The 10185-nt window shown below is 37.6% G+C and overlaps 1 protein-coding gene across 4 annotated transcripts in view; it reads left to right on the forward strand.

Annotated features, from left to right (window-relative positions):
* The window catches only part of CEP57 (centrosomal protein 57), a 48935-nt gene that overhangs the window by 5643 nt on the left and 33107 nt on the right, over positions 1–10185 (forward strand). For 2 of the 4 annotated variants that reach the window (XM_014459204.2, XM_006092780.3), the window contains exon 2: positions 4161–4317. In XM_014459204.2, the coding sequence (XP_014314690.1) occupies positions 4161–4317 (157 nt within the window). Of the gene's footprint in view, positions 1–1790; positions 1847–3343; positions 3369–4160; positions 4318–10185 lie in introns of those variants that run through there. The other 2 variants (XM_006092781.3, XM_014459202.2) reach the window with 2 other exon arrangements.

A 10185-nucleotide genomic window follows, 5' to 3' on the forward strand; every position in this document is an offset into this window, starting at 1 on the left:
AGCATTAGTAGTGGAATTGATGAGAAGTTGGAGGAGTTTATTGATAATATTTTGACAGAGCTCCAACAAAGATTAGATGTGCGATATATGAGAAATGACTCCACCCAAGGATTTTGGCCTGAGCAGTTGGGTATATGGTGGTGCCACTTATTGTGCTATGCTGAGAGAGGAGCAAGTTTTGGGATAAGATTCAAGAATTTGATTATAGGCATGTTAACTTGGGAAGCCCATATTGACATCCCAGTGGCGATGAATGGGAAGGTTGGTTTGAATATAGAGTTTAAGAGGGAGAACTCTGTATTCTGTGTTTAAACTTGAAAGTTTTTAGCAAAGAGAGGCTTTTCAAAGCCCTGAGAGTAGGTGAGATCATCAGAGGAATCCATGTAGGTGAAAATAAGAAGAGGTAGGAGTACTAAGCTTTGGGGAATGCCAGCATTTACAGAACAAAGAGAGCCAAGGAGAGTCTGACTGAGGAGCCTGTGTTAGGAGGAAAACCAAAGAGTGTGGTGTTCCATCCACTAAAAACAGTCAAGTGGTCTATCACATGCTTCTGGGAGGTCACTGAATTCAGCAGTGTACAAGTCATTGGTGAACTTGAGAGCTGCTTCTCTGAATTGATGAAGACTGGGAGAGGTGATTAAGAGGTAACAGCAATTGTAGATATTGTGAGGGACTTTTTTATTAAAGCTGAGAAATGAAGCAGAAGCTGGAAGGGAGTCCTAAAGTTCAGAAAAATTTGTAATTTTTCCTTTCTCCCCCACCCCAAGTTTTGTCCTTAATAGCAATGTGAAAGATCTGGTAGGGAGGGAGAATTAGATGGCATCAGAAGGGAGGAGAGGGGTTTTATAGGAGCCAAGACTTTCAGTAGGTTAGTTTACACAAAGCTCACTCCTTGTTTCAGGAGAGGGGGGCAGAGTAAGAGCAGTGTAGGTAGGTTGGCCAGTTCTCTTGAGAACTAGTTCTTCAGTTAATCACATAGAATGTGATTGCCCTGATTCTGCAGGGAGTGAGGTTGTGGTGGGAGTGGGAGGAGATAATAGGGAAAGGTAGTAGGTAAGTCAACTTTTTTGAACCTCCTTTTCTTTTTTCTTTTTTTTGTAAAATAGGATTATACTAGACTAGAGGCCCAGTGCATGAAATTCGTGCACAGGTAGGGTCCCTAGCAGCTGCTCCCTGGTGGTCAGCACACATCATAGCGAGCGATTGAACTCCTGGTCTGTCCAACTCCCGAGGGGACACTTTAGGCTTTTATATATATAGATAATTTCTATGGCATTTCCAACTCTTAATAAAAATAATACTTTTCTAAACCCTGAAGTGTATAACTCCTTACAGTTCTTTTTATTTGTCTTTAAGTGTTTACCTAAACTTTACCATCTTAACCATTTTTAAGTGTATGGCTTATTATTCAACAACTCCCATTTGCAACCTCCCCTCAGCCCCTGGTAACCAAGATTCTACTTTCTGTTTCTATGAATTTGACTACCTAGTTACCTCATGTACTAGTAAGTGGAATAATAAAATATTTGTCTTTTTGTGACTAATCATAATGTCCTTAAGGATCATCTATTATGTAGCATGTGATGGGATTTCCCTCCTTTTAAAAGCTGAATAATACTTATGTATATATCACATTTTGTCCTTTACTGTTTTTAGTAGACACATTTGTGTGCATATGATTAAGAGTATATGTTAGTTTTGCATGTCTTGTTTTAATTTTATTTAAAAATAGTATTGTAAATAATTTTTTGCAAAGCCATTTTATTTTGTCTTCCTATTCTTTGCTTCAGACTGCTGGCAGTAATGAGGACATTTGAATTTCATTGATTAAACCTTGGCATTCAAAGTGAGTTGACTGACTTAGAATATGGAGTACATTTAGAATTGCTTTTCTCAAATGGCAGGGTGTGGGAGGACCCATCTCATTATAACTTGCATTTTTATATAAAGATACTGCATAGTTTGCTGATCCAACCCAAGCAGTATTTCAATGACATATATGTGACACATTTTTTTGGACAAACTTAAACTATTTTATAAGAGCTAGCAGGCAGTGATTTTAATGAGGTTTGTTTGTTTGTTTTCTTTGATAATTATTTAGGCACAGCCCTGTTAATATCTGTGCAATGTTCAGTATTTCTAACAAAAATTGTTTTAAAAATCAATAGTGAGTTTGCAGGTAGTTTATGTTTATAAATATATTGATAAGGAATATTTCCTAACCATTGTTACTACGTGATAGGATTTAGTAGTTTGTATGACGTTTTCTGTGAAGAATCATATTTAAAATTAAGCTATATGCATGGTGCTTTCCAGGAGCTTTGGCAGTATTATATGTTACTAGAAGCCCGATGCACGAAATTCGTACATGAGTAGGGTCCCTAGGCCTGGCCGGCGATCAGGGCCGATCTGTGGGGTGATTGGGGGGGGGGGGGACCCACTGGCACCCGTCTTGGCTGGCCTGGGGCCTGCAGACTGGGGGCAGCTCCTGCATTAAGCGTCTGCCCCCTGGTGGTCCATAGTGACCAGTCGTTCCGCCATTCGGTTGACTTGCATATTAGGCTTTGCCACCTGCCAAACCTGATGCCAGATTGCCAAAAAGCTTGAAAAATGTAACTCTCGGTCCTTGTTTCATGTGAACATACTTTTTTACAATAGACCTACCATTGATTTACCACTTTTTAGACTTATTCTTACCCCTTCCAAGTTCTTTCCCCTTTCCTTTAGTTTACATAGCCATATCGTGTGTTTTGAGTTGACTTTCTTAAATCAACTGAAAAATTGCCTGGTTTTTAAAAAAGAAATAGTTTTTAGTTTTTAATAAGATTTAGATCCAATATGGTTATTTTGATGGCCGTTGTTTGTACCAAGAGATTTTTTTTACTGTTATTGTAAATATTTGTATTTCTTTGTCCTTTTCTGGAAACAGATTTTTCTGGTGCTGTATAAATAGTTGTAGTTCTCCAATAGTAGGAATCGAAAGCCTACATTACTGTGGCGACTTGAATACGAAAAATGAATGTTGAGAATTTTGAGCAGCTAGCAGTCATATCTTCCTTCCCCTTTAGATTTTAGTTTCTCCATTACGTCCCCCACTCTAGGTCTCTTGTACTAACAGGCAGTCACCTATAACACAAAACTCCACATTTATTATCTCCTGCACTGAAAATTATCATGTGGAACAGAATCCCAAATTGAACAGAATCCCATTTATGACAGAAGGTGTGTGTGTGGAAATATACTTTGATAAGCTTTAATGTTTTCTTTGTTTCCCTTTTTCCCCCCTAACTAAATATAAAGTTTTTAAGGCAAGGACTATGCCTTATTTTCTTTATGTACCCCACATTGATTAAACCTTGGCATTCAAAATGAATTGGCTGGACATTTGACAAATATTCATGAAGTATTTAGTTGATTGGGGATAGATTAATGCAGTCATTTTGTGTCAGTTTCTGATACTGTAAAAATACAATATTTTTCTGAATATGTATTTTACAGTAAATACTTTTAAAATAAAATTAATTGTGAGTATAATATTAAAGTATTTCTATGCAGCGTTTGTATTCAAGTTGTGTGAACATTATTTCTTATTTATGCACTCATTGGTTGATTCTTGTATGTGCCCTTACTGAGGATCAAAGCCACAACCTTGGTGTGTGAGGTACACACTCTAACCAACTGAGCTACCCAGCCATGGCTAACATTATTTCCTTTTTATAGTGTCTGGCATATGGCTATACTCACACAAATATGAAACTCTTTAAAAGTTTTATTATTTTCAAGTAGACATGGGGAACATCCGGCCTGTGGGCCATATAAGGCCATGAAATAATTTGGTCTGGCCCTGCCAAGGCATTAGGGGCGAGTTAGTTAAATGTTTGACCAAATATAGCAGGCTATTTGTATGGCCCACAAATGATGTTATAAATGTCCAAATGGAGCTTGGCAGAAAAAGGGTTCCCCGCACCTTTTTTAAAGTGATGATTGGATTCTGTCACAAATGATTAGTGGACTCTGTTGTTTCTGTTGTCGCTATGAGTGGAACATATACACAGTCCAGTTCTCAGTCATGAACATTCATGGGTGAGTGTGTGTATACATACACATATGCCATTTGCATTTAAAATTTGAAAGGTGATTTCTGTATTTTTATCTTTCAGAACGTCTTAGCTGAACCATCAAGGTCTAATGGAAGTATGCTTCGCCATTCCACATCTTCATATGTAGTATATCCACCAGATAAGCCTTTCCTTAATAGTGATCTACGACGCTCCCCAAATAAGCCTACACTTGCCTATCCAGAAAGCAACAGCAGAGGTAATAGAGCCTAGCAAAACAGATGTGGGGTTTTTTTGTGTGTGTGTATGTGTGAGTTTAGTTGATGTTTAAAAATTCTTAATTGTGTCTTTTATTTTAAATTTAGAGGAGAGAATATTTCCCCCCCTTCCTGTTTTAACCTCCTCAAAATATAATGCCTTTTTTAGTTTGTTTCTTATCAAACATCATCATTCTTAATATTTTATCCACCAGTAATTCACTTTTCTCTGAACTTTTGAAAAAGTTCCTTTACATAGATGTAAAAATCAGAACTAGATATAATATTGTAACACAAGGAATAATATCTAACTCTTAGACTTTTTGTTCTGCTGGAACTCTAGTGCTTGGGGTTTTTTTATATGAGTTTTTTGTTTTGTTTTTGTTTTTAAGAAGAAATTATTACTAAAACGAAACTTTTTATTCCACTGTGAACTTAGTTATTTGTTTTTTACTTTTTTAACCTATGTTAAGTTGTTTGAATGTCATGTAGTTTTTGTTATTTTTCAGAATTGCCAGTCTTTACTGTATTCTGATAAGTAGCACTTTAGCAGTTGTTTTATTAACCATTAAATTAGCATGTTCTTTGTCATCATCATCTTTGAGAAACAGCATCTTATAAATAAGGTTCTGATTAGGAAATTGAATATTGAATTTTGAAATTCTTAAAAGATACCAGACACCAGGTTAAATTTATTTTAACAAACACTTTTGAGGTCCCAAGATTTACATTGGAGACTATACTTGGATATTATTATCTACCTGATACTTTACTATGCCGTCACCTCACAGTTTACAAAACAGTGTCATTCTGAGATTAATCTTTTAAGAGATTTGCAATGCATTTCCCTCTTGAAACAAAAAAGTTGCAAACTAATTTACAAATGCCTATTTAACCTATATGTGGCAAATCTAACACTTCTTTTATCTAGAGCAGCGGTTCTCAACCTGTGGGTCGCGACCCCTTTGGCGGTCAAACGACCCTTTCACAGGGGTCGCCTAATACCATCCTGCATATCAGATATTTACATTATGATTCATAACAGTAGCAACATTACAGTTATGAAGTAGCAATGAAAATAATTTTATGGTTGGGTCACAACATGAGGGACTGTATTTAAAGGGCCAGAAGGTTGAGAACCACTGATCTAGAGAATTGTTGGTAAATATAATTGCCACAGTACTAGTGATTCAACACAATTTTATTTTTTTTTTAAGAATGAAATGCAGTAGCATTTCAGGTAAAGCAAAGACATTTGATTTAATCACAATTGGAAAATTGTATAAGGTAGGTATATTCAAAATGGACAGATGAAGAAACATCTCAAAGATGTTTAATACAGTATCAAAACCTTTATCCCTTTCCACTTTTCCCCTCATCTGTTTAGTGTACCCTCAAATATTTATTGAATGAAGTCTTATTTTGAATAGAACTCCTATAATAAACTCTTTTTTTGCATATTAATAAGCTTTTTTTCTCACTAATACTTTAGCTGGGGAAAGCTTTGTAATTCTTTAGTTATGTTTTAATATATTTTCATTGATAAATAAACATTTTACACTCCTATCTGATAATTACAGAACATGAAAATACTAGAGGCCTGGTGCACGAATTCATGCACGAGTGGGGTTCCTCAGCCTGGCCGGCGATTGGAGCTGGCCGGCTGCCCAGGGGAGGGACCGTGGGAGGTTGGCTGGCAGCGGGAGGTTGGCTGTGGGAGCACACTGACCACCAGGGGAAGCTCCTGTGTTGAGCGTCTGCCCCCTGGTGGTCAGTGCGCATCACAGCGACTGGTCAACCAGTTGTAATGGTCGCTTAGGCTTTTATATATGTAGTTAATTTGACTAATGGCTATAGAAAGAGATAATTAAGCTGTTTCTTGTACTTCTCATTCATTTGAACTTTAGTTAGAAAAGAAATTGGAAATTATTACTGCCTTCAAAAATATATTAATGTCTTTAGAGTTGTTTAAAAATTTGTAACATCATTCCAACGAGTTTTAATATTAACCTATTGCTCATGTTATTTGTTCAATACATTACATATGACAATGACATGGAGAATAAATTGGACACCTGAAGTAAGATAACTAGCTGTAAGGCAGTTCTTCTAGGCAGTGCTTTCTAACCTTTCACACATTATAGCACAGGTGGAAAATGAAAGGGCAATCTATGTACACCACAGAAAGTACAGATAAACTGCGGGCTTGGTGACAACTAGTTTGGTCTCTTTAACTGTCCCAGGTCACTCTTGTCTCCCCACCACTCCTCATAGTTGAGAGAGAAAACATCTTGGCATATCTATTACAAATTTGTGTCAGATCTTAAAAAGCTCAGTGTTTATTGTGTTAGGTTTTAAAAATGTTCTGCCCATCTGCATTGATTCTCAATTTTTTTGGTTCAAGAAGCCCTAATAAACCTATTGCGTTATTTACGTAAATATTTTGATGAACAATAACTATTTTCCATATTTAAAAAAATAGTCTAAAGCAGTGATGGCAGACCTTTTGAGCTCGGCGTGTCAGCATTTTAAAAAACCCTAACTTGCCCTAGCTGGTTTGGCTCAGTGGATGGAGCGTCGGCCTGGGGACTGAAGGGTCCCAGGTTTCGATTCTGGTCAAGAGCATGTACCTTGGTTGTGGGCACATTTCCAGGAGGGGGTGTGCAGGAGGCAGCTGATCAATGTTTCTGACTCTCTCTCCCTCTCCCTTCCTCTCTGTAAAAAAAATCAATAAAATATATTTAAAAAACAAAAACAAAACCCTAACTTAACTCTGGTTCCGTGTCACATATAGAAATTTTTTGATATTTGCAACCATAGTAAAACAAAGATTTATGTTTTTGATATTTATTTTATATATTTAAATGCCATTTAAAAAAGAAAAATCAACCAAAAAAAAAATGAGTTTGCGTGTCACAGGTTCACCATCACTGGTCTAAAGAGTGACATTGTTTTATTTAAGAATTTGTAAGTCTCTTATTTATGACTTATAGAAGACAGCTTGATTCTCATACATACTTTTACTAAAAATTTCATTTGGGGTGATGTTATTTTGATTGAAGTAAGTGAAAAAAAATCTACACAGGTATGTAGTTGGAAAAGGAGTAATATTTTAATAGCCTTTCCAACAATTTAGGTATTCTTTGATACTACACCAAAACTTAGCACATGATAGTTTTTTAAAATTTAGTTGCAATGTACAATCTGAAAATATCAGTGAATTTTCTAAACTCTGTGACTTTAGGAACACCTTAACTATGACTTTTAAGATTCAGAAGTGGTTTTAATTATGTTTATGGTTTATTACAATGTAATCTAAAGAAATCTAGATGTTTCCATAGTCCTCCCTCATAGAGGTCACACAGAAACACACTTCTTTCTCCACCAATGAACTCTCCAGCATCTATACTATGTTTCTGTCCAGTAAAGCCCACTTAAGGCTCAGATTATGGCTTTTGTCTGGAGCACTTTTTGCCTGCTCAGCCAGTTGTGATATTTACTATAAAACACATTGTTTACACAATCTAGGCAGACTTATGCAGTAGAATTCAGTGCCCTTGACCTACGAAACATCTTATCAATAACATAGGAAACACTCCAAAAGCCAAGTTCCATAGATTAGCCAAGATTCAGGCCTGCTGTATAAACTTTTTTTATCCTATCACATTGAAATCTAGTGTTTGCTGTGAAAAGTCTGTTTGTAAAAATAAATCTAACACGTACAGTATTTTTATGACTTTTTTCCATTTTTCCAATATTCCAGTTTGCTTCTTATTCTAGAAATATATTTTCCACAGTATCTCTCATAATTTATGAAGTTAGAAATCTTCTAATCTTTCAATGTTCATTTCTACATAAAGTATTTTTTCACTCCAGGGTCTCTCTAGGTCATGTGGTAATTTGAACATAAATAGCACAAACTGTGCATGACCTCATAGAAGTGAGGGCAGTAGAAGGGAAGAAAAAGCAAGGGTTTGAAGTGGGGGAAAAAGCTTAAGATCGATCTCTTGGTCATCTAGAATGATTTTTAACTTAAGAAAGCCATCATGCTAGTATGAAAGTAAATATTTATAAAACTAAAAATTTGTAAGACAAATACAACTTTTGAAATGAAAATATTACAAAGCAAATTATTTAATCATTTGGACCCAAATATCTCCAATTAAAACATTAGACAATAAGGGGATGAAATAAAAGTTTGTTACATTTCTTATGTGAACTTTATTTTATATACAATTTCATTTTTGTCATAGAAAATGTATTTAGAGATGTGTTTATGTATGTATGTATTTATATAATTAAAAGTATATATTGTGGATTGGTAGAATAAAGTTATATTGTATCTTTATGATACTAGATTTATTTAAGAACATTTTAGAAAACAAAGTACATTTAATAAAATGTTAACTATTAGTGATAGAAACTCCCAATCTGAACTAGTTTTGGCAAAGGGGACTCTGGTTTACAAACATGCAAGGTAGGATTGAAAAACCAAGAATAGGAAGGCAGATATAACAGTGAACTTAAGAACATTAGGAGCTAGGGACTCAAAGATGGCCTACATTGCCCTAGCTGGTTTGGCTCAGTGGATAGAGCATCGGCCTATAGAATGAAAGGTCTCTCCCATGTCTTTTTTTTTTTTTTTCTGCTTGCTACAGACCAGTTTTTCCACATGTTAGGAAACATGGTTACTAACAAAGTAAGCGTTAAGTTGAACTAATTCTCGTTTTAACTTTTTGGACAAAATTCTAAAAATTCCCTAAAGAGCCTATGTCTGAGTCAGTCATCTGTGAGTCACTCAGCTTTGGTGAGTTTTGTGAGAGGCCACTAAAGGAATCCTATGTAATAAAAGGCTAATATGCAATTGTCCCTTCGACCGGAAGTTCAACTGGGGATTTGACCCGGGGGTGGGCTGGCCAGCCAACTGCCCACGCCATTAGTGTATACATAAGTTGTAGTTAAAGCCCTATTGACATAAAGGCAAATTCCCTGGAAAAGCTATGTGCAAAATCAGGCAAACCGCTATGGTATCCTATCTAATAAAAGAATAATATGCAAATTGACCATCACTCCAACACAAGATGGCCACCCCCATGTGGACACAAGATGGCCTGCAAGAGAGGGCAGTTAGGGGTGACCAGGCCGGCAGAGGAGAGCAGTTGGGGGGTCCCAGGCCTGCAGGGGAGGGCAGTTGGGGGGGACCAGGCTTGCAGGGGAGGGCAGTTAGGGGCAATCAGGCCAGCAGGGGAGCAGTTAAGCGTCAATCAGGCTGGCAGGGGAGTGGTTAGGGCCAATCAGGCAGGCAGTTTGGAGCCAGCAGTCCTGGATTGTGAGAGGGCAGTTGGACATCCCTTGAGGGGTCCCAGATTCGAGAGGGTGCAAGCTGGGCTGAGGGACACCCCCCCTGCCCCCCGCACGAATTTCGTGCACCGGGCCTCTAGTGCTTCATATAATAGATACTAGATGCTCGTTGTAGGAAGATTCCTGCAAGAATAGGGCTTCCTGAGAACGGAGCGAAGCAGAGAAAGGAGTGAAGCCCATCTAGGCGGGCTTCGCTCCCTTCTCCGCTGCCTCACTCCCTCCCTTCCCTGCTTAGCCCTCGGCTCCCTCCCTTCTCTGCCATCTGGTCCCTCTCCCTTCTCCGCCACTTTGCTCCCTCGCCAGGTCACGGATCTGGGGCCTGCGGGCAGCCTCGCGTGCTGCCGGCGCTGCCTGCAGTATGCAAATTAAGCTACCATCTTTGTTGGCGGTTAATATGCATATCCACGCTGATTAGCCAATGGGAAGGTGGTAGCGGAGGTACGGTCAGTTACCATGTTTTGTCTATTAATTAGATAATGGCTAGAGGCCCTGCACATTGAAATTAATGG

The sequence above is a fragment of the Myotis lucifugus genome, unplaced genomic scaffold (assembly GCF_000147115.1).
Source record: "Myotis lucifugus unplaced genomic scaffold, Myoluc2.0 scaffold_104, whole genome shotgun sequence".
NCBI classification, from domain to species: Eukaryota; Metazoa; Chordata; class Mammalia; order Chiroptera; family Vespertilionidae; genus Myotis; species Myotis lucifugus.